Here is a 23,998-nt window from a genome sequence, read left to right as displayed (position 1 = left end):
GACAGGGGAAGGACTAGGCAGACTATCTAGGAAGTGACCTTGGGAAAACAGCCAGGATCAGTGAGGAAAGTGAAGGCTCTAGCCTGGCCCTCCTTTGTGACCCTGAGCAGGTCCTCGCCCCTTTCAGCACTTCAGTGGCCCAGACAAGTGGGCACTTGGTAAGGTGCAGTTGTTTATTTTCATGGGTTCACACACTGGAAAAGCTGCTGGGCCCTAGCCCACTCCCTCCTTCCTTCCCTGGGGGCTAGGTCCCCCCTCCCATGGAAGTAATACTGAGGAGTAGCTATACAGGGTGTGAGGCCAGGACTGGGGTCAAAGGTCTGGGCCCCAGTTTCCCACACAGTCACTGAGGCCCCTTGAGTATTAATAAATAACCCAGGCCCAGCCACGGTTTCCTCACTCTTCACTGTCCAGCTTGAGGCTGATGCTTCGGGTCTTGCCCCTGGCCAGGGTGGTGGGAGGCGTTCCTGGACCCTCACGGTCCACCTGGCTGGGGCCTCTGGAGCGAAGCAGCTGGCTCTGCTTGCGGAGGAAGTCCACGGGGGCAGCCACAGCATAGCTGCTTTTGGCCAGGGCAGCTCTTGGAGGTCCTGAGGGGGGATGGGAGTGGGAGCCTGCCTCCAGCTGGCCCAAGTGGGCCACATAGCCATCTGACAGGAACTGTGGGTAAAAGGAGGCAGGGATGAGGGTACTGCCAACCTTACGCCCATACTCCACCTTCCCTGCTCTCACTAGGCGCCTGCACAGAATAGGTAGACTGAGGGATAGTGGCAAGAGACAGCATGGCTCAACCTGGCCAGGAAGCTGCCTCCCAGCAGACAATACCCCCGGACAGTGAGATAGCACCTGGCTCTACTCCCAAATCAGCCCCTCTCTCTCTCTGGCCCTGACTCATCCTTAAACTGGCATCTTGGGGAAATAGCAGCAGTTAGCATTTAGTGAGCACCGGGCCTCGCCCTGAGCCTTTGACCTGCAGTGAATGATGAGACCTTTGTTATAAGCTAGTGAGTATTGAGTGCTGGCATTATTCGCAATCCACAGCAGAGGCTCAGCAAGGCCAAGCACCTGCCCAAGGCCACAATAAAAGGATCAGTATCTGAGGTGTTGAGCAGTCACAGCCTCGGTGATCACTTCTAGTCTGTCCACAGCTGTACTTGCTACAGCTGTACTATGACCCCTATCTCAGGTCTTCACTTGCAGGACTCAGCACAAGTTAGCCTTGGCCCTGGACTCTGTTCCCAGCTTTCTCGGGTCTCACCTGGCACTGTGCCTGAAGCTTACGTACAGCACGGCCCACAATGTAGGTCTGGTTTGGAGACAGTCCCAGAGCTGCGTACACCGCAACATCTTTTGGGGACCCGTATCCAGCCACGATGTTCAGTTCTACCTGTGTTAAGAAGTCAGTCAGCAGCCCTGAAGGTGGAGCCATAGGGCTGGGGACATGGCATGCACCCCCAATTGCTGTTTGGGGGCAGCACTGTTTGTGAGATGGGGGCAAGGTTCCAGTGAACACAGCTCAGTCTCCCCTGTTGGCCCTAAGGAGCACAAAGACTTCTTTAGGCCCAAGTTGATAGGAATGGGACCACTGTCATATGGGAGGAGGTGAGGGCAGGCTGGGAGCACCTGCAGTCACAGTACCTCTTGCACCAGGCTCTGCAGAAACATAGCTTTCTGCCGCAGCGGGTCATGGGTGAGGCCGTCACAGAAGGAGACAACACCATGGGGGAAGTTGTGTTGCGACAGCCAGGCTACCACACGGTGCTTTTGCATGTCAGGCCGGCCAGTTACATACACAATCAGGTAGCCCGAGTCCTGCCAGTGCCTGTGAGATGGAAGCCACTCAGCTCCACAATCCAGAGTGATGACCAGTCATTGTGGCCAGGAGGGCTGCAGTTCCTACCTGACCACGTCCACAGCGCCAGCGCGCACCTTGGGGTCGCTGCCCATGATGGAGACACTGGCTGTGAAAGAGCCATCAATGCTGAAGACCACGGCCTCGGTGCCTCGGGCAACCACAGTCAGACAGCACTCGGCATAGGTGTGGTCGCCCCTAGGGCCCAGGGAGGCATGGCATGAGTGGAGTGGGGAAGGCTGGCAGAGCCCAGCGCCACCAGAGCCCAAACACCTGCTGCTCACCTGACCACCATGCGCACAGGGTAGACACCAATGCCCAGCGCACGTTCTGAGGGCACTGGGAAGGTGAGGCGGCCCGAGCTGTTGGTGACCTCGGTGCCAAAGTAGATCCACTTGCCTGACAGGGGCTGTGTCATGACATAGACATCCACCTGGAAGGGGTGGCAAGGGCGATGGAGGCAGAGCTCTGAGCACTGCTCCACAGGGGGTGAGAGCAGAGGCTGGCTGGGCAGGGAGGGGGGTCAGACCCCACAAAGCAATGTAGGAAACACCAGGAGCATGGCATCTGGTCCTGACCTTCTCTCCAGTGAGTGTGACTACATCCAAGGGTCCATACATGAAGCGCCCGTTCAGCACCTGGGGACGGCCCTCACATACCACAGTGTCACTGGCCCGATGGTTGGAAGTGACATTCTGGTGGGAAAGAGAGGGTACACTGGGACTGGGGGAGGATGCAGATGTGGGGAGGACTTACGAGGTTGCTGGGGAGATGCTCAAGTTGGCTTCTGGCACCAGAGCACATACCCGGATCTTGACCTGCGTGCGTTTACGCTGCCACTTCTCCCTGGGGAAGGCAGGGCTGTAGATGGATGGCTCCTCACACTCTGTCAACTGTGGCCGCTCCTTCTCTATGACCTGCTCAGGACACCCAGCAGAAAACACTAGCCCTCTTCCATAGTCCTAGGCTTCCTGCCTCTCTCTGGCCCACATCCCTGGCTTCACTCACCTGGCGCAGAATGAAGGCCACCACATCGGCTGACTCCCAGTAGCTGGCGTGGAAGAGGTGGGGCAGCGTGACCGTGGGAAAGGCGGTGAGTGCCTCGGGGCAGTACAGCGAATAGTCGATCCGCTTGGTTCCCCACCAGCGTTCCAGGACTACACAGCCATGGTGGGCAGCAGGTCAGGGTGGCCTGCTGCCCACTGCCCATCTACCTGGCCTATGGGGACTCTCTCCTCCCCCCTTTCCATCTAGCTAGGAGAATGTGTGTATACTTTATGAAGTGATACCCTTCCAGACAGGCTGACAGTGCAGACCAGTAGCTGGCCGACTTACTCTTAACCACCTCGCTGGTGGTGCTGGGAGCTGCTGGCTGGGCTGTTTGCTCACTGCCTAATTCATTGCCCTTCCAGAAGGCACCACTGGCCGAGGTGGGCGTGGAGGGCACCATCATCTCCAGCTCTTCCAGGAATAGGCCCGAGTGGGTCTGCAAAGTATCAGCTAGGGAAAGAGGACCAACCTGAGCACAGGCTGGGCCAGGCCCACCATGTCTCTTCTAGAGGTACTAAGATAACTCAATTCCTGGGCCGCTATTGTCTTCCCTTCTAGCCTCTTTGTTTGACTGAGGCTGAAGATTTTCAGGGGAGGGACAGTTGTACGCACTAGTCAACTACACTCCTATCAGAATGCTTGCCATCCCCCAAACATGCAAACATACTATATACTCCCCTCTCAGACATGCCCTCCAAGTATACATGGAAGCCAGAGTGCACCCTTACATGTGGCAGTCATGTGTGCTCATGCCAATATCCCTCCATTTCCTCTCTAGATTAGTCACTGGCTTCACATCCAAAAGTCCTAGGAATCCTGACTGCCTGTGTGACAAGGGGAAAAGGAAGGGTCCTTGCACTTGGGAGGGGTGACATGACAGACTACCTATGAGGTGGGGGCTACTGCCTATCTTTTACAGTTTCTGTCTCCCCTTAATTTTGGCTAGGGGAGAAGTTGTACCCAGCAGCAGCGATGAGCCATCTCCTAGGGGAAACTTCTGGTAACGTGGCACAGCCAGGGGAGCGATAGCCTGGAACTTGGGGGCCAGCAGGGGCTCCAGGCGGGAGGCACAGGGGTCAGCAGCATGGAAGAGGTTGTAGATCTGCTCGCAGGCTGGGCGCATCTGAGCCACTGGATACCCAGGAGATAGACAAGGAGAGGGTTTTTGTTTGGTTTGGAAACAGGGTCTCTGTACATAGCCCTGGCTGTCCTGGAGCTCACTATGTAGACCAGGCTGACATATAATTCAAAGCGATCTGCTTGCCTCTGTCTCTTGATGCTGAGATTAGAGGTGTGTGCTACGTGTGCCACTCCACCTGGCCTGAGGGGGGGGTTAAGCCAGACATTGCATGGGTCTCCTGGCCAAGCAGCAGTAGAAGCCTTCAGTAACTGCTATGTTTTTGTTTCTCAAAACAGGGTTTCTCTGTAGCTTTGGAGCCTGTTGTGGAACTAGCTCTTATAGACCAGGCTGGTCTCAAACTCACAAGAGATCTGCCTGACCCTGCCTCCTGAGTGCTGGGACTAAATGCATGCCACCACTGGCCAGCCTGCTATGTTTCTTAAATTTCCTTTTAGATTTATTTACTTTATATGTATGAGTGTTTGTCTGCATGTATGTATGTATACCATGTACATGCCTGGAGCTCAGGAAGTCAAGAAAGGGGCATCAGATACTCTGGAACTGACTTACTACCGATGGTGACAAGCTGCCATGTGGGTCCTGGGAATTGAACCCAGGTCCTCTGTAAGAGCAACAAGCACTCATAACCAAGCCAACTTTCCAGCCTTGGGAGCCCGTTCTTACATAGAATACCTTTCACACAAAGAAGTTCCTCCTGATCCACTCTGGGACATAGCCTTGGCATATCCTTTCGGGCCTTCCACCTCTCCCTTTCTAGCCAAGCTATTACTTTGAAGTGAGGAAGAACAGTAAGAATGCCCTGTCTCAAGTGAGCCAGCAAAGCTAGCAGAGATGGGGAAGAAGCAAACAGAAGCAGATGAAGGGTACCCCCCTTTACCCCGAGGGCTCACCCTCCAAGGCGGGCATCACGGTTTTGCGTAGAGCCAGCACCAGGCCCAATGGGGAGCCAAAGAGGAAGAAGCCTGAGACCTTGAAGTCCAGGCGAGCAGCATTGGTGGGGCCATCAGAAGACTCAGAACTGGCAACAGGTGGACAGGAGGCTGTGCTTGCCCGACGGGGCTCCCCGGTGGAGGAGGCTGTGGAGGCTACCTGTAGGCTGTGAAGAAAGGAGAAACTCAGTGTTGCTTCTCAAGTTCAGCCTATGCTTAGGGCAAGAGTTATTAGGCAGCAATGTCACCTGTTCTGAGAGCCATCAGGCTCAGAACTGGCCATGTCACCGGAGGTACGCTGAGTGGGTAGGGTGGAGGGTTCTGGGCTAGCACGACCTAGTACCTCTACCCCATCTGCCAGTGGATCTCTTACTGGGCCAACCTCTGGGGAGAGCATCTCATTGTTCTGGAAGGAACAAAGGACAGAAGCATCCTTAAGCTTGAGACTATCTGATTCCTACTTAATTTGGAAGTGAGAGAGACTTGGGGTTGGGTTGGGCAGAGTCCCAGAGAGACTCAACTTTGCAGCTGGGGCCCTGCCCACATGCAAAGAGGCCATCCATATTCCAGGGGGGCAGAGACCTAGAGATGGAGACAACCCCCCTCCTGAGGAGGCTGGGTTTGGCCACACTGACCATGCTCCCACGGCGGCTGCTGCCCCGACTCCCTGTGCCTGCACTGGCACTGTGGCAGAGCGCATCAAAGCCCAGGATGCCACCAACACCATCTCCGATCAGCACCACCTGAGTGAGAAGGTGGGAAAACTGAGAGGCTTTGCACCACCCAGATGGGAACACAGCTACAGGGGTACTGGATGCTTCCTGGGAGCGTGTCTAACCCCTGACCTGCCCGCAGAAACCTGTGCCCTCCGACGAGCGCAGGAAGGCTGCATAGGCCTGGTTGGTGCGAGCGATGACAGTGGCCACAGCACCCTGGTAGCGGGCAGATGAGGTGGCCAGCAGTGGCAGGGCAGCCAGCGGAATGTGGTCCTGGGAGCGGGACAGGCTATCACCATCATGGCTGTAGGGGCTCAGGCTGCAGGAGGAGAAGGTGTGGTGGGTGGGTAAGGGCCTTCAGTTTAACCACTGCCACCAACTCCCCTGAGCCTGCTAGCAAGCGTCCTTTGTGGGGTGTTAGACCTGAGAGGCATTTGAAGTGGCACCACTGATCAGGTCTTTTCATATCCAGGCATGATGGTGTACCCTGTGACCCCAGCACTCTGGAGATTCTCAAGGGGGTTCTCAACACTCCTAACCCAACCATAAAATTATTTTTGTCGTCAATTCATAATAATTCATAATAATTCTGCTACCATTATGAATCATAAATATTAGTGTTTGCTGTGGTCTTTTGGTGGTCGCAGCCCACAGGTTGAGAACCACTGCTCTGAAGGCTGAACTAGGAGGAGTCTCACAAGCTGAGGCCAACCTCAGCCACAATGAGTTCTAAGCCAGCCTGGGCTGGAGTGAAACCAGGTCTCAGAAAAGCAAAGCCAGGGGCTAGAACATTGTCTCAGCAGTTAAGAGCACTGGCTGCTCTTCCAGAGGACCTGGGTTCAATTCCCAGCACCCACATGGCAGCTCATGACTGTCTGTAACTCCAGTCCCAGGGGATCAGACATCCTCTTCTGGCCTCTGGGCACTAACCACATACGTGGGACACAGAAGACAAAACACCCACACACAAACTAGCAATAATCAAAATCAAACAAACCAATATAGAACTAGTCCATTCATGACCAGGACTGGTTGCGGAATGTGATTCCTCTCCCACCCCCAGGACCTCCTCGATCTTGGGAGCCCCCCCATAGATGACTGCCCATTGGGGACCCTGTGTGTGCTCCACCCTTCCAGTCCTGGCCAGTACTTGGAGACGAGGGCATAGGCAGCTGCACAGATGGGTGGGCAGGGCACCAGCCGCAGCGCCACATGACCCAGGGCCTCAGGGAAGTGGACTCGGGTGACGGCCTCGAAGGCTGCGCTCAGTGTTTGCACATCAGCCTGTTTGGAGCTGGTGTCTCCGGGGCCGGAGTCCAGGATGCTGCCGCTGTGAAGGATGAGGAAGAGGGCATGCACAGAGCATGCTCCAACCCCCAGGTCCCCTGCTCCATCCAGGCCCTGAGGGACACAATGGAGAATGAGGCATCAGATCAGTGGTCAGCCAGCAAGTGAACAGAGCATGGACTAGGGTAGCTGAACATACTTGCCTCTGAGTCCCTGGGAGCTCGGGCCCCATCTTCAATGCCTTTCGTAGCCATAATTACAGGATCTAAGGGAAGGGGGAGCCAATGAGGGGACCAGAGGCCACTAGGATCCTCTCACGGGCACTTCAGGTACCCCAGTCATGACTGCCTGATGTTCCCTATCTTACCCAAACCTGCAGGCCATTTTACATTCCAGGCTTTTCCTTACGCTAGCCCTGACCCATATGACAGTAAATCACAGGATTGGGGACTTAGCTCAGTGGTAGAGCACTCGCCTAGCAAGCGGAAGGGCTTAGGATCCTACCTCCAAACAAAATCACAGAAGATCAACAAAACATATCAGCAACCATCTCAAGGAAACAACATTGCAACCACAAGCCACACACGCTATTTATACTGAAATGAATTAAAATGCAATATAAGAGCCGGGCAGTGGTGGCACAGAGGCAGGCGAATCTCTGAGTTTGAGGCCAGCCTGGTTTACAGAATAAGTTCCAAGACAGCCAAGACTACACAGAGAAACCCTGTCAAAAAACAAACAAACCAAAACCCCCAAAATCCATTTTAAGTCACATGGTGCTAGTGGTTATGTGAGTGGCTCAGACCTAGAACATTTCCACTGTCTCAGCTCTGTTGGGCAGCATTGGTTCAAACCTTTAAACCCAGTGTAGACACTGGACCCAGTGGAAAGTCTTCCTCTACACCCAGGGAGTACTCCCCTGGCACCACCAGGCCTGTCTGCATTTCTCTCGTCCATCACCCCACCCTCTGTCCCTCCATTTGTCATCTGAATACTGATGAGATGCCCCCAGACTGACACTCCTCAGGCCCCATTCACTCAGGGCTGTTCTGAGTCCCTGCTGCACACTGGGTGCTAATGTGTGGTACCCTGAGGCGGGGTCTTTACCTGGTGCCCCCTCTACCTCAGTTGGGGAGGCAAAGGCATCGATAAAATCATTGGAGTTCCACTTGGTCATTTCCTTGGGGAAGACCTCATCGCTGTCTGAGAAGCCTTCTGAGGGGACAAGGAGTTGTGTCATGGGATGGGGTGTCTTAAGAACTCTCCAATACTCCCACCCTCCACAAATATGGCTTCTCTGCTGACCGTGGGCATCAAAGAATTCTTCCTCGGAGCTGTTCTCCGAGTCTCGGGCAATGTTCTGCATGCGCCACTCAGACAAGCTCTGTGGAGACACACCACCTGCCGGACCACCTGGGCTTCAGCTTAGGTGACCAGGTGGGGTGAGTGGCTCCCTCCCATCCCCAGATCGGGAACCCCAGTCTCACCTCCGTGTTGGGATGAGTAGGAAGAACGGGAGGATGAGGACCACTGCTTCCCAAAGCTGGCATCCGGTGAGGCGTCAGGGCCAGGAGGGGCCTCAGGCCCATCAGGGGTGCCAGCACCGCTAGTCCCAGGCCGGGCCTCAGTGCTGGGTTTTCCAGGGGTCTGGGCCTCAGGCCCCTCACTGCCAGTGTTGCACTTGGCCATGCGCTGAGCTAGCATGCGTGCAGTCTCCTCCTCCAGAGCCCGGATGTCAGCCATGCTCAGTTCTATCCACTCATCCTGCCAACACCAGGCCTGGCGGTGGGCCCGAAGCATCACCCTGCGCAGACCTGCAGACGCCCCAGGCATCAGAACCATGCCTCCCACCACTACTTCCCTGCCCTTGCAGCCACATGCCCAGTCCTCAAGGTTAGGTAATGACTCCCTTAGGCAAACCACCCTCCACATAGTAGAGGAGGGTCTATGCTATGTAGGGGGCAGGATAGGAGACAGGCATTTGTCTCCCTGCCCTTTCTTGTCTGTTTCTTTGGACACTCGGAGCACTGACCCCTTCACTTTAGCAGACAGGACCAAGGCTTGTGGCTTTCAGCAGCTTCCTGCTGATCTGCCGAGGAGCTAACAGTTAATTAAGGTGGTAACAGTTAATGAAATGGTCATGGTTAATGAAGGTGTTAGCAGTTAATGGAAATTTTGGCTATCCTCAAAGGGTGGAGCAAAAGGCAATACTCATTCTGGGATATTTTCATCTTAAGGAGAAAAATAAAGTTAAGAGACTTGGAAGAATCTAGGAAGTAAAGTAATAATGGTTGAATTACAAACCTCTGGAAGGAGATGCATTAGTATCCTAATAGAAGTTGTATGTTGGTAATTCTCATTTTCTTATTTATGCTTTCTGGTCTTTTCCAAGTGCATTACAGGGAGTCTGAATCACTCTCTAAATTCAGTGCCCTTGTCTGCAGAATGGGAATGGCGGTAACCCCTGTCTTATAGGGATGCCATGGGTGCCAAAGGAGGCCCCGCAGTAAAAGTGACTTTCAAGGATCTGGTATATGCTGACACTCAGGCACTGGCTGTCACTATCTTCACCTCTTTCTCACGTCAGAAAGCAACACGAAGGTGCTGAGATGGTTCACAGCTTGCTGGGACAGCCTCAGGGGGTCAGCAGTGGATGAAGCAGAACCCAGGCTATAGAACTCTCGCACCTGAGGGTCTCTCAGACCTAATAAGTAAGCGGGGCTGGGTAGCAGCTCTGGTGGGGTGGGGGTCAGTTCAGAAGAGGCTTAGAACTGGGTCTTCAACATCAGGGTCATAGCTGTGACCCTGGGTGCTGGGGAAAGGAGGGCACCCTGAGGAGAACGGTCCTGGATCAGTGCTTCCTAGCATGCATCCCTCAGCAAACCCGGTGAGGGCTGGTGAGCCTCCTGAGAAACTCAGAACATCACAAAGGCCACTACATCTTTGAGGACCAGAGGCAGCATGGGCCTTCTTGCCCCCTAATTCTTTCAGGTACCTCAAAGCAAGCTCCCTTGACTCTTACAGACAGGCCACACTATGCCCCTGCCCCCTCCCCTACCTGTGTTTTACCCTAGACGGCTTCATGTTGCCATGTCCCCAGTGGATGGGAGCATTCTTGGTTCCAAACAGGCCTAGTGCATGCTGGGTATTCCTCATCTGGATGCTCACCGACATCATGGATGAACTGCTCAATCTTGGCCTGCATGCCCCAGTAGCGGAACTCAACCTTGCACAGCTTATAAGCACACATGAGAGGTCCTGTCTGGGCCGCCGTCCGTGCCCAGTCATCAGCCAGCGGCCCTCGGCCGGTCTTGACTGAGCGGTACAGCCGGGGGTCCTCTTCTGCTTTGTACTCTCCGGGGGCCACAGCATCCCGCACAATGTCAATGGTGTCTGAGGAGGTTCCAGCCAGTAAAGTAAATCAAGCCCCGTTTCTAATCTCTACCCTCACCCCAAGGGTTAGGAGGAAAGCCTTTCAGAGACAGGAAGATGAGTTAGAAATAGGGCTTGCCCGAGACTGCCCACCAGGGAACAACAGCAGGGGTCCCTAGAAGACCTCACCCAGGATTCTCTGTCTCCTCTCAGCCCCACTCAGGTTGAAGACGTTAGGCTGCTGCCCCCCATCAGGCAGGTAGTAGGTCTCTATCTCAATGGAGAACTTCTCCACAAAGGGACAGGTGTACCTGGCAGAGGGCAGAATGAAAGTCAGTGCTGTGCCCACAAGCACTGTTTCCTTAACAGTCCTGAGCTTGTGCCCACCCCACACTCACCGTGTTCGGGTGTAGGGGTAAGCATTCCAGGACTCCTCTTCTACCTGCAGAGCAGCCTTGGGCAGCAGTGCCCGGAACCAGCCTGGGATGTGGGAGCCCACGTGGTACACCTTGTGTGTGTACTGTCCGCTGCCTCCGGGTCCATCTGTGTAGGGCCGGTTGGCCAGGATCTCCACACCGCTCCCCTCACCGCTAGACTCCTCCCGGCTCTTTTTCTGCAGCCCAGGACAGAGAATGGGGAACTCAGCCTCTAGCTTAAATCCTGGGGTCCTCAGCTTGGTTCTTTGCATAGCCTTTTTTTTTTTTTTTATTCTGAGTGCATGAGCATTTGCCTGCCTGTATTTATGTGCAGCAATGCATGTCTGGTGCCCCAAAGGGGGACTGGATTCCAGGATTTGGAGTTGCAGTTGATTGTAAGTTGCCATATGGGTGCTGGGAGCAAAATCCAGGTCCTTTGCAAGAGCAGCAAGTGCTCTTATCTCTGCAGCCTGCATGGTCTTTTCAGGTCCCTGCAACTTCCTGGGGTTGAGAACATAGTTCTGGCCATTTCCCATAGGGCTCTGCAACCTCACACTTGATCTGGTCATTAATTGTTTGGGATGGAGAACTGGGATTTGTTGACAAACAGAACCTCCACCTGCCACAACTTAGCAAAGGGAAACAGGAAACAGGAAGGAAGCGTGTGCTCTGAGAAAGGCAGGCACAGCCAAGAGTAAAGAGCACGGAACTGGATGTGAGAAGATGGGTCACGGGAGATCTGACCGAGAGGACAGCATGACCACAGCTGGAACATGTGGTGTGTGTGTGCACAGGGCGGAGGCTAAAGCAGAAACGTCTGTGCAAGCTCGGTAGTAGAACATGACGAACGTGCTCAGGAGTAGCAACACCACCTCCTCTCAGATTCGACTTGTCCCCTTCCCTTCAGGACCTTATTCCCAACTCCTGTGACATCCTTCACAGTGAGAGAGCCTCCAGCTCTCCTTTGAAAGCTCTGTCAACCCCACCGAGGTGGGCTGTGGCCTTCTCTACTCCTAGACTCATACTCCATAGGTCTGGGAAACACACCTGGCCCAGACCCCCTGAAGTCCTGATAGCTTGCCTTGATCCAGCATCTTTCTCACAGCCCAAGGAAGATGCCCTTCCTCACCATCTAGTCCCTGCCACAGCTTGGGGACCTGATCTACATGCCATCTTTCTGATCTCCTGGGAATGCTAGGATTCTACACTTCTTCCCAGAACCCCTTCCCGCTTAAGCTACCTACCACCTAGCGTCCCTGGCTCCCCAGTCTCCTCATAGACTGCTATCCCTTCCCCCACCGGATTACAGATTCCTAGGATTAAAGGAGACCTTATGCAGGCTGTGCGGGCTGGGCATTTAATGGATGGAAAGCACCCGTTGGCCTTTCCTGCCCTTCTGCCCCTCTGTCCCTCCCTTCCGCTTTAATATCCAAAGGATGTCTGTTTTCCTCTTCTGGGCGACAGAACCCACTAACGGAACTGGTGTGTGTGTGTGTTGGGGGGGGATCCAGCAGAACTATCCCCCTGCGGCCTGCGAATTCTTGCTTCACTCCACCATGAAGCACAGCCCTCCCCTCCGTTCTCACCTGGATCATGTAGAGCTGGGCCACCTGGTACTCGTCCAAGCTCATGGGCAGCAGGATGTGGTACTCCTTGATGAGCATCCTGAAGATGCTCGGCTGACCGCGTGCGGCCTCCTCTCCTCCTAGTGCAGGGTACCGCGCGCCCGTCAGTGCAGGGTGGCGATGCGCGGTCCCGAGCCCTGCACGCCCGCGTAGGGGCTCGGGTCGCGGAACCCCATGCCCGGGCCCACAGCGGGGGAGGCAGAGGCGAACGCAGTGTTGCCTCCCGCGCCACCGGAGCCCAGAGCAGCAACGAGGCTCAGAGCTGACCTCTTTTCCACGCAGCCCCCGCCCCCCGCCCGCCTGTCGTCATGGCAACCGCGCACTGACGCTGGCCCCCCAGAGCGGCGGACTCGGGCCGACACGCCGCAAGGCCAGCCTCGCGTCTCCACCGCGGCCGCGTCCAGCGACCTCCCCAGAGAGCATCCACGAGCCGCGCCCGCCTTCCAAGACCAGAACCTTAGGGACCCGCCCCCTTCACTTCATCCCCGAAGTCGGTGGGGTTCTGTGTACCCCACTCTCAGAAATCCACTTAAACCCTTGTAACCCCAAGGTGTCTCTCTGGGAGCGGCCCCCATGTGCCTCTGGCAATGTTAACTTAACCTTTTGGTACCAAATAAACCCCTCTACGCCCCCCAAACCTGCCTTCACCACCCTAGTGGATACCCGGGTCCTGAACTGTACCCTCGGTCCGCGCCGGCTCTCCACTCGTCCTTGCAGCCACCCATCATCCTCCCACGAGGTTGCCCATTCCGGGCTGGTGCAGGAACGGTCCACTGGTATCCCTCCGGCCTCGGCCCTGGGAGGCCCGCTCTACCCACCTGCCTCCCGGCCCGGCGCCACAGTTCCGTAGCAGACACCCCTCCTACCCACACCTCACCCAGCGGGCGGGCGGGCAAGAGGCCCTCGTCCCCACTTCCCCCTGCGTCCCAGTCTCCAGGCGCGCTCTGACCCGCCCGCTCACCGACGTCCCCACTCACCTCTAGCTTCAGGCGGGCGCCCCTCACCCGGCCCGGGCAGGGGCAGCCGGCCCCAAGGTGGGAGTCCGTTGCGCCCCCAGCCCCGGCCTCGGATTCCAGAAGGAGCCCGACCCTCTGGAGGCGCAGAGCCGGCCCATAGCCCCGACCTTTTTCCCCCGTCTGCCCGCCGGCGCCCCTGCTGTCCCTCCCCGCCGCGTCACGGCGGCCGCCCCGCCCCCTTCCTGGGCCCGGCAGGCCCTCCCCACCCCGGCAGGGTCGGGGCAGCCCCGCCCCTGGCATAGCAGAACAGGCCCCTGCCTTCCTTCTCCGAGAGGTAGATGAGGTGAGGAAGAAGCCGGTACCCAAAAGTCACAGTCCTTTACTTCTGTGCTGTCTGGACACCCAAAAGATTCTCGGTTTCATTTCCCACCCTGGCCCAGCCAGGGCAGCCCTTGTGTGTGTGTTGAAGAGGTGGAATTTGACATGAATGGGTCCCAGGATAGAGAATAGAGGAAACGCTGCACCCCAAAGTCAGCCAAAAACTTATCGCTCTCACTTGCTTCTGCCTAGGGATGGGATTTCAGGGTCACTCAGCTACACACCCAGGTAGAGGCCTCTGTCACTACAATTCGCTTGGCCATCCTCTTAATGGAGCCCAAGTCCCTCACTACTTATGGCTGCTAGCTTCTCAAATTTGGCCGCCCATCAGAGCTGCCCGACTCCACAAAGGCCAAGACACCACGTCTGGCTCATGGAGCCACACCCAGCCTGGTGGAAGTTGTCGGGACAGTGGATAGCAGCACCAAGCCAAGGTGCTGGGGGAAGGGAGCGTCTAACTGCCTCCCCGAGGAGTTGAGAGGCCTGGTGTAGTTCGTGCCTTCCAAGTACTACTTAGAATGGAGGGTAGTGTAGGGGCATTAGGGCATTCAAGAGAGGCTTATGTGAACTGGTATTTCACCCTGCCAGGCACGCCTGTCAATCCAGAGGAAGGGCCCTCCAGGCTGTGGCTGCCCCACAGTGCCTCCAGCTGTGAAGGCAGCCAAGGTCCTGCGCTGCCCCCTGGTGGCACCGCACGATGCAGGCTTCCCCTCCGCTGGGGTTCTGGCCTTTCAGCTGCTCCCCCAGCTGGAAGGCGGCCGAGAGCCGGAGAAGGTGGAATGGACTGGGTAGGAAGGAAAACTAGGTTCAAGCAGCCTCCCCGATTCCGGCTCTGCCCTTCCCCTCCTGCCTGGTCCGCTCAGACTTTCCCAGAGGAAAGGCTCAGAACTGAATGACTCCAAATCATCTTTTATTTATATAAAAAGGGCATATTTAGTAAAAGACACACCAAAAAAAGTCGGCTGTGGCCCCAGAGACGAGGCAGGGAGACCTGCACTCCTGCTAGAGGGGGAGGAGGCCTGGACTAAGACTTAAGAAGTAAGTGCGATGTGGTGGGGCCGCGGAGAGAAGCAAGCTCCAGCTGGATCAGCACTGTGAGCAGGTCAGGGGTGGGACTCACGGTGGCCTCTCTGCTCACTCGTGCAGAGGAGTCCAGCTTGTACAGCCAACTGGAGGAAGACCTGCTACCTGGCTCCTGGAGGAAGCCCACCGAGGGACACAGGACAGGAAGCCCAGGATAGGAAGCAACTTGGGGTGAAGGCCAAGGAGAAGCAGGTGCTCTGCGGTGGCCGGAAAGGTCCCGACGGAAAGGCCAAGGTGCTTCCTGTTACGTGCGGGCATTGCGTTCTGTCTCTGCCAAGCACTCTCTGACCAGCGCCCGGGCATGGATGATGCCTGAGGTGGGGTGGGGACAGGGAGGTCACAGACAGGGTCTCAACAGCCTTCCACAGCCCCCACGCTTCAGAGCAGACGCTCCCCCACCCCCTTTCTGTTTCAGTGAGGATGAGATTAAGGGTTTAGCTAACCCTCACATTCATCCTGAGCTCCCTGGCACCTTCTGGGAAACGGACTCAAGTTCATTTTGAAACACCTGTCTGTTTCTAAAGGTTCTGGTCTAATCTAGGCTAGCCCAGGTGTCCGCACTGACTCTAGATAAACTCTCTCCTTAACGAAACGTCTTAGCGTTCAGTGTTTGTGTCCTGGGCAGGGCACGGGCGGGACTGTGGCTTCCCTCACCTCTCTTCAGGCGCTCCATGGCACTCTTGCTACCAGCATAGGTGGGCCGGATCTCTTTGCCCATCTCCTCGATGACAGACAGCAGGTCCGTGTAGGTACTCTGAGAGCCCTGGGAACCCGGAGGCTTCATCGCCTGTGTCCAAAGAAAATAGAAAAGTTACCTCAGACCCCGAGAGGATCTCCTGTCCTCCACCAAAAGCAAGTTCTTGGCCACACTCACCTGTACATACCCCATGGAGGGCGGTCCAAAGTCGTTAAACAGCGGCCTGAAGGGTGCTGCAGCTCCAGGCACTGAGCCCGACGGCGATGGGACACTTCCGGCTGCAAAAGCAGAGTAAGAGGTCAGAGTGTGGCAAGGGCTTCGTCACAGCTTTCCAAGCCTGGACCGTTCGCCTGACTTTATCTCCAGAGGCCGGCTTCTTCATTCCAAGCCGAACAACTTCAGAGACACACTCCTCCCCGCTGCGCTCCACCTACAAGCTCTATGTGACCACGCCCACTTCTCAGGCCAGCAAACTGAGGCCGAGCAAGGCTCGCCTAGCAGGCCGCGTATTGCAAAACTCGAGCCGTTTCTCTTCGGGACCTAGACCGCCCGGGCAAGGGGAGCAAGGGTGGAGTTGGAGCCTCACCTGTAGGGACCGGAGTGCCTGGCCCGGGGGTACTGGAGCCGGGGGTACTGCTGGGGGCGGGCGCGATAGGTTTGTAGGACATCCCAACTCCTGGGTACGGCGGCCGCCAGCCGGCCGCTCCTCCGGGGTTGGCTGTCCGGCCGCTCAGCCGCTCTCTGATTGGCAAGCAGGCTGCACGCCCCTGGTAAATAGAGCTCCGGCCGGAAGGGCGGGCGGGCACGACCGCTCCTCACTCTCGATTGGCGCGCTCAGCTGTCACTCGAGACGCCTCATTGGCTGAGTCCAGCCCCCGCAGGCCGCAACCGCTGCTGATTGGCCTCCAGCTTCAGGACCTCGCACCTGTCTGCCCCGGATTGGGCGGTAACTGCCGCCCTCCTCAATTGGCGAGTTCGGGGCCCGGGGCCGGCGCGCTTTCAATCCGATTAGTCCCGAGGTCCGAGAGGCGGGGCCTCGGCAGCGGGGCCACTGTGGTCCTCGCCGTTCGCTCCGGTGGTGTGTGGCCGGGCGCCGGACACTCTCCGTCCTCACCGTCTCGCGCCTTCCCTCTGCAGAGGGCACGAAAGGCTGCAGCTCCTACAGTGTGAGCCCTCCGCCCCACCCCGGGCGTTTTACGTCACCTTTCACCGGTTCAGCAACCCCCCTTTTCTGGATGTGCGCATGCGCGCGCCTCAGGCCTTCATTTGTTCCTATGACAACGGGTCCCTTGCCAAAGTCACCGCTACGCTTTCTCTGTGTTGGTTTGAGTCTTAGGTCTAGGCAGGTCCTGGGTGCAAGGCAGCCAACGACATCCCTCGAGACCTGCACCCTAAGTCCTCCACAGACAATGACAGGGTGTCCCGGCATCAAGGACTGCTTTGGGGCGAGCAGGACCTGGGTCAAGGTCCTTCCTTGGTTGGAATTTTAGCCCCACAATAGCGATTTCTCCCGGGGCTCTCTTTTTGGAGGGTTGGGTGGGATTGAGACAAGGTAGCCCAGTCTGAACTCGAACTCAAGTGTAGCTGAAGATAGCCTTGAACTCCTGATCCTCCACCTCCCAAATGCTAGGCATTACAGGCACGTGCCAGAGTTTCTTGCCTGAACATTCCTCAGTTTCCTTATCTGAAACATGGAGACAATGATCCCTGGAAATTAAACTAGGAAGTGGGCAGAGCAGGAGAGATGAGAGTTGGCCTCGAGTAGATGGAGCTGAGCTGATGTGCTACCCATTCTTCTAACTTCATCCGCTAATAAAACTCCCACCTGGGTCTGGCCATCTAGTCCTATTTTCTTTAAATTAATTCATTTTTAAATCAAAAATACTTTATGGGCCGGTCGGTGGTGGTGGTGCACACCTTTAATTCCAGCACTTGGGAGGCAGAGGCATGTGGATCTCTGTGAGTTTGAGGTCAGCCTGGTCTACAGAGCGAGTTCCAGAACAGCTAGGGCTGTTACATGGAGAAATCCTGTCTCAAAAAACCTAAATAAACAAATGAACAAGTGAAAATTTAAAAATTATGCATGTGAGTGTTTTGCCTGCGTGTATGTCTGCAGAAATGCTGAGCCATCTCTTCAGTCCCCAACCCACTGTTTTACAAACCTCAGATAAGAGGCTGGAGAGATGTCTCAGCAGTTGAAAGCACAGGCTGCCTTCCAGAGGACCCAGGGTAGAATCTAAGCATTCACACAGATAGTAGCCGCCTGTAACTGCATTTCCAGTGGGCCCAGTGCTGCTTCTGTTCTTAGTGGGCACCAAGCAAACATGTAGGACACAAACATACATTCAGGAAAAGCACACTAGACATAAAAATAAATCTTTTTAAAATTTTATTTTAGAGAGAGATTCTCATTATTTACTTCTGGCTAATCCAGAATTGTTGTATAGACCAGATGGGCCTTGAACTCAGAGATCCTCTCTGCCTCCTGAGTGCTTGGATTAAAGGCATGCGCCCCAACTCCCAGTCAACTACATTTCATTTTAAAGACTATTAAAAAACAAACCAGTGTTGGTGATTGCTTTTAATTCCAGCACTTAGGAGGCAAAGGCAGTGGAAGTTCTGCGAGTTCGAGGCCAGCCAGAGCTAGTTCCAGGACAGTCGAGGCTATACAGAGAAACCCTGTCTAGAAAACAAAACCAAACAAACCAACAACCCCAAAACTTCCAATTAAAAATAATAATGGGGGCTGGGCGGAGGTGGAGCACGCCTTCAATCCCAGCACTCGGGAGGCAGAGGCAGGCGGACCTCTGTGAGTTTGAGGCCAGCCTAGTCTACAAGAGCGAGTTCCAGAACAGACTCCTACAGAGAAACCCTGTCTCACACAAAGAATTCTCTAATACATAATTAAAATAAGGACTGGGCATGGTGGTGAGTGCTTGTAACCTCAACTGAGGCTGGAGGATCATGAATTCAGTGCCAGCCTGAACTACTTAAATCCTGTTTCAAAAAAAACCCTAAAAAACAAAGTGCTGGCCGGGCGGTGGTGGCGCACGCCTTTAATCCCAGCACTCGGGAGGCAGAGACAGGAGGATCTCTGTGAGTTCGAGACCAGCCTGGTTTACAGAGCTAGTCCAGGACAGGCTCCAAAGCCACAGAGAAACCCTATCTCGAAAAAAACAAAAAGAAAAAAAAAGTGCTGATCAGGTTACCCAAGAGCCCCCGTAAGTGTGCCAGCAAGACTGCCCTGTGGGACAGACTCCAGTGGGTGGATGGGGGTGTGAGGAGCAGCCACTGTGAAATATCCTTTGATGAATGTCCCAGTCCCCTCTCCTTTCAAACGCTAAGCCTTCCTGCTTCTCCATTGCTCCATATGTTCATCAGCTGGGCTGACTAATATCCGACAGAAGGAAATACCATGGACTGAGTGGTCTAAGTCACAGATTAATTCTGCGCAGTTTAGGGGCTAAAAGTCTGAGGTCAGGGTACCAGCCTCGTGGGCTCCTGGTGTGGGCTTTCTTCCTGACCCCACACAGGGTTTCTAGATAAGAGCCCTGCCTTTTGACCTTGTTAAATTTTCATGACTTCCTCAGAAACCTACCTCCAGGTTCAGTCACAATGGGGCCTCAGTGGTGACTAAGGGTTCAGCCAATGAGTTTCAGGGAATACACAAACATTCAGTCCTTTTAACATCTGTGTTTGGGGTAGTGACAATCCGATTGAGAGGGTCCTCGCTGAGGAACACAGTGTCTGAAGGACATTAGAGCAGGCAGTTGTGGCTCACCCAAATTGCAGACTCTACTCACGTGGGGGAAGATGGAAAAGCCCCTTGGCCAGTTTGTCAAGGGCACCCTTCCCCAGGCCTGGAATTGTACGTGCATGTGTGTGTGCATGTGCGTGTAAGTGTAGGTGAGAGCAAGTGACTGAGGAGGTCAGAAGAGGCTGTCAGATCCCCTAGAGTTGGAATTCTGGGTAGTTGTGAGTCATCCAACATGGCTGCTGGGGGTTGAACTCAGGTTCTCTGGAGCAGTGGGTACTCTTGACCCCTAAGTCATCTCTCCAGTCCCTTTCATTTTTTTTTTTTCTTTTGTGAGACAGGGTTTCTGTGTGTAGCTTTAGAGCCTGTCCTGGAACCCGCTCTGTAGACCAGGCTGGTCTTGAACTCACAGCTCACAGCAATCCACCTGTCTCTGCCTTCCAAGTGCTAGGATCAATTTTTTAAAATTACATTTTGTTTATTTATTGTGTGTGTGGGTGCGTGTGCTATGGGCCATGTGTGGTCGATCAGAAGACAGCTTGAGGGTGTAGGCATCTGTTCTCATCTTCTACCTTATGGGTCCCGGAGAACAAGCTCAGGTTGTCAGGCTTGGCAGGAAGTACCTTCACCCACTGAGCTATTTTGCTGGTTTGTATTTCTGTATATTTCTCCCATTTTATGTTTGTAAAGTTTTAGGGATGGATAGTTGGCTTGGACATTAAAGGCTAGGCTCACAACCCACCTTATGTTTGTAAAGATTTTTTGTTTTATTTGTTTTTTGGTTTTTCGAGACAGGTTTTCTCTGTGTGTCCCTGGCTGTTCTGGAATTCGCTCTGTAGACAAGACTGGCCTCAAACTCATATAATTCCACCTGCCTCTGCCACCCGAGTGCTGGGATTAAAGGCATGTGCCACCCCTGCCCAGCCATGTAACGTTTTATAATGTTGAAAAAAATGAATGGATGAGCAAGGAGCCACCTCTACACCCTTGTTAGAAAATCGCCCCTCATCCCTTGTTACTGTTGGCGGCAGCAGCTCTCCACACAGTTGGTGGGCAGGCAGAATAGCACAGCCCCTGCAGAAGGTCTGTCGGCAACTTCTTCCAAAATTATAGTCGTACTACATGACCCAGAGAATGTATTTCTGGGTGTTGACCCAGCTGACTTGAACATGTCTGTGCCCCCAAAGCAGACGCACCTGACCATCTATGGCAGTTTATGACCTCCAGCCGGGCAAATGTACTTTCTGTTCTTCAGCTTTCCACTGCTCTGACAGTTGGTAGGAGGAAGCCTTCCTGTGTTTCATGGTTTCAGTTCTTGGTGGTTTGACCCTGGGTGGGGCCGATGTCAGAGGACACCTGTTCACTTCCTGGGTGTGAGAATCAAATAGGTTAATGGCTCAGGAACAGTGCCCACATGTCTGGGTCCATGGTCCTGCCACAGCCAGGGGCTTTGTGTTGCCACCAAAGGCTACAACTATGGCCAGAGTCTGGGCTTTCACTTGTGGTCATGTAGGTGTCCACCGGTCACCGCTGAAGCCATGCTAATCTGGGTGGCCTGTGCTGCCACCAAGGGCCATGGTGTCACCCAGGCCCATGGGTCTGGGTGTGTTGTCCAGCTGCAGCTGGTGTCTGTGGCCCATGTCATCCCATGGGGCCATAGGAACCATGTGTGATGAAATCAGAGAGCCCTGCTGAGCTGGCCCCACCCTTCCCTGCCTCTTGCTGGACGCTACAGGAAGAGAGCTGGCCCTGTCACAGGAGAGCTGACCCCCCCCCGCACTTGGGAGAAATGGCCTCACCCCTCACCAGGCTGAGGGAGTTAATCCTGTTGGCATAGGTCACTGCCCCCCGCCCCTCTGCCCCCCCCTCACCTGAGGCTGGTGGCCACAATGGCCCTGGGTTGGCTATCCAGGACCTGTGGGAGCTTGTGAAGGGACTGGTGCTGTGGAAGGCTCTCCATGACTTAGGGCAGCCTTGGGATATCCCAGAGGAGTTCCGGTGTGGATCTAGTGGTGATGATGAACCAGACCAGTGACTCACTGTGATGAACATTTGCTAGTAGAGCTGATTGGACAAAAGGGTGACACATGGCTCCCAATGCCACCAGGACGAATAAAGAGGTGTTGGAGAGGCAGGAAAGATGGAGGAGCGAAGAGATTTTTGTTTTGTTTTGTTTCTGTTTGTTTGCTTGCTTGCTTTGTTTTGTTTTAGTTTAATGTTTTTAAACTTTTCCTTGGGGGATTAGGGTAGGATTTGGGAGAGACTGGGAGGTAAACAGTACTGGGAGGCATGATATGACATTCCCAAAAAATCAACAAGGAAATTATATTAAAAAAAAAAAAAAAGGACTAGTACCCAGTGACCTCACCTTAGGTGGCGACACATCCTAGAACTTCCGTCACTCCTGGTGAGCAGTGCCATGAGCTTGGGGAACCAAACCTTCAACAAACACCTGGCCCTTTGGGGAGGCAGCCAGCTTCAGACTTCAGAGGTGGTGTGTGGTACACTCCTGTAATTCCAGAGCTCGGCAGGATCATTGCTGTGAGTCTGAGGCTAAACTGGGCTACATAGCCAGACTCTGTCTCAAGAATAATTTACAAAGTAAAACACCCTTCACCCGGTGACCAGGAACAGCTGGGTTTAGTGCACACACCGTTAATCCCAGCACTTGGGAAGCAGAGTCAGGCAGAACTCTGAGTTTGAGCCCAGTCTGGTCTATTCAGAAAGTTTGAGGATAACCAGAACTACATAGACAGACTTTGTTTCAAAAAAAAAGAAAAAAAAGTAACTAGATGAATTAACTGTGGTGTATTCATAAAATGTAATATTATTCAGAAACAAATGGAAATCATATATCTAGCATAAAATAAAATAGATAAATCTCTTTAATTTTAATTATTTTATATTTATTGGTGTTTTGCCTACATGTATGTCTGTGTCTGTGCACCACATGCTTGCCTGATGCCCTCCGAGGGCATGAACGGGGATGAGACTGGAGTTACAGATCACTGTGAGCCTCCACGTGGTGCTGAGGATTGAGCCGGGGTCGTCTAGAGGAGCAGCCAGGGAGAGCTCTTAACTGCTGAGCCATCTCTCTCCAGCCCCATACAATGGCATAGCTAAATCTTAGTGCATGGCGCTAAGTGAAAGAAATGCCTGAAGAAGCTAAAGCATGGATGATTCCGATTGTGCAGCATGCTAGAAAAGGGAAAGTACCCTAAGATTGACAGGAGACTAGCTGTCGGGCTTAAGGAGGGTCTGGAGGTGGGGCAGGGCCAGCAAGTCTAGGCAGTGTTTTTAGGAGAGTGAACCATTTCATATGATTCTACCAGGGTGACTAGAAGACACTGAATATTTGTCAATGGGCAGACTTCAGTGTGCATACATTTTAAAAGTCCATCTAGCAGGGCAGTGGTGGTGCAAGTCTTTAATCCCAGCACTCCAGAGGCACAGGCAGGTGGACATCTGAGTTCAAGGCCAGCCTGGTCTATAGAGAGAGTTCCCAAACATCCAGGGCTACACAGAGAAACCTCAGCCCTCCCTACCTCTCAAAACAACAACAACAAAAACCCAAAGTTCATCTAGGAAGTCAGCAAGCCGAGAATCTAGTTGTTTCACAGACACAGAAGGAGCACAGTGGGAGTGGACCACTGCTGACCTGGAAGGCCAAGGGCCAAGGCAGTGAGCATGCTCCCAGGGACGCATAAATTAGCAGCTGGGAAACCCAGGCTCACAAACAGGCCACCCCCATGCTCGCCTCCTGACCCTGACCCAGACCTACTCCAACTGGGACCGGAACATCTGGACTAGAGGCCTTTTTGTGGTGGGGGGCACATATGACCTCTGGGGGATCCATGAACACTTTTAGTGTTAGGAGACACGCTGTGACTAAGACCTTCTCTGGTGGCCTTCACCATCCACCCACAGAGGCTTGGGTGGGGCTTGGAGGACAGTGGGCAGTGGACCCTGCCTGCTTTCCCCTCGATTTTGGTGGTTGCCACCCCCAGTTCCTGCAGAGACATCTCATGTGTGATGCCATCTGTGTCTGGAAAAGCCACAGGACTGGGGCTATAGGCTTGGCAGCAGGGATCACTTAATTGAGGATTAAGGATTAATTGGGATCTGCAGATGGGTGGTGCTGAGGCTGCTGAAGCCAGCCCTGGCACCTCAGAGTGCAGATTCCAGGCTGCTGCTTGGGGAACTGGGGTGCCTGCATGCTCCACTGAGACCACCTTGCGAGGACCAGTGTGCTCCCAATGCCTTGGTACTTTATTTTATTTATTGTATGTGTGAGTCAGAGGTTGGCAGCCAATGTCTTCCCCAATCACATTCCTCGTCCTCAATATTATTAACATTATAGACTCTATGTAATCCTGCCTTAGAACTCCCTATGTAGACCAAGCTGGCCTCAAACTCACAGAGATTTTCCTACCCCAGTCTCCTAAGTGCTGGGATTAAAGGCGTGTGCCACCTTGCCTGGCTCTCTCACTGAATTTGGAGCCCCTGTTTTGGTAGGCTGGCTGGGATTAATGGTGTGCACCCCCACACCCACTGCTCTTCTTCTGCTTTTTGAGTCAGGGTCTCACTATATAGCTGAGGCTAGCCTCAGACTCCTGTCTCTGCCTGAATCTTGATCTTGGGCTTCTCAGTTTCTCGACCTGAGAGTGTTAAATTAAAATGTCTCTACAAACCAGGTTGTTGTGGCACACACCTTTAATCCCATCACTCAGGAGGCAGAAGCA

General features: G+C 54.2%; 2 protein-coding genes across 4 annotated transcripts; both read right to left on the bottom strand.

The window, feature by feature from the left end:
• Window positions 1-159: 159 nt before the first annotated feature.
• Pitpnm1 (phosphatidylinositol transfer protein membrane associated 1) lies at window positions 160-13,545 on the bottom strand. Of its 3 annotated transcripts, none has more exons than XM_005351647.2 (24): window positions 13,366-13,545; window positions 12,350-12,468; window positions 10,746-10,960; window positions 10,537-10,658; window positions 10,144-10,368; window positions 8,463-8,789; window positions 8,281-8,376; window positions 8,083-8,190; window positions 7,179-7,240; window positions 6,839-7,089; window positions 5,818-6,007; window positions 5,608-5,715; window positions 5,221-5,378; window positions 4,934-5,139; window positions 3,863-4,033; window positions 3,188-3,352; window positions 2,861-3,009; window positions 2,659-2,769; window positions 2,431-2,547; window positions 2,137-2,285; window positions 1,901-2,050; window positions 1,639-1,822; window positions 1,259-1,387; window positions 160-660 (listed from the first exon to the last, which is right to left on the bottom strand). In XM_005351647.2, exons 2-24 carry the CDS (start codon window positions 12,425-12,427, stop codon window positions 397-399), a joined length of 3,735 nt encoding a protein of 1,244 aa, XP_005351704.1. In that variant the 5' UTR covers window positions 12,428-12,468; window positions 13,366-13,545; the 3' UTR covers window positions 160-396. The 3 variants fall into 3 exon arrangements, with proteins under 3 accessions (XP_005351704.1, XP_026636958.1, XP_013203338.1); XM_026781157.1 differs by having other exon boundaries at window positions 8,083-8,187; XM_013347884.2 differs by lacking the exon at window positions 13,366-13,545 and adding an exon at window positions 13,070-13,243.
• A 1,076-nt stretch (window positions 13,546-14,621) lies between these two features.
• Window positions 14,622-16,659, bottom strand: Cdk2ap2 (cyclin dependent kinase 2 associated protein 2). The gene is made up of 4 exons (XM_005351645.3): window positions 16,089-16,659; window positions 15,680-15,780; window positions 15,460-15,592; window positions 14,622-15,117 (listed from the first exon to the last, which is right to left on the bottom strand). Exons 1-4 carry the CDS (start codon window positions 16,168-16,170, stop codon window positions 15,050-15,052), a joined length of 384 nt encoding a protein of 127 aa, XP_005351702.1. The 5' UTR covers window positions 16,171-16,659; the 3' UTR covers window positions 14,622-15,049.
• Window positions 16,660-23,998: the final 7,339 nt, after the last annotated feature.

The sequence above is a fragment of the Microtus ochrogaster genome, chromosome 8, assembly GCF_000317375.1.
Source record: "Microtus ochrogaster isolate Prairie Vole_2 chromosome 8, MicOch1.0, whole genome shotgun sequence".
Taxonomy (NCBI): domain Eukaryota; kingdom Metazoa; phylum Chordata; class Mammalia; order Rodentia; family Cricetidae; genus Microtus; species Microtus ochrogaster.
This window is presented reverse-complemented; position numbering and strand designations above follow the sequence as displayed.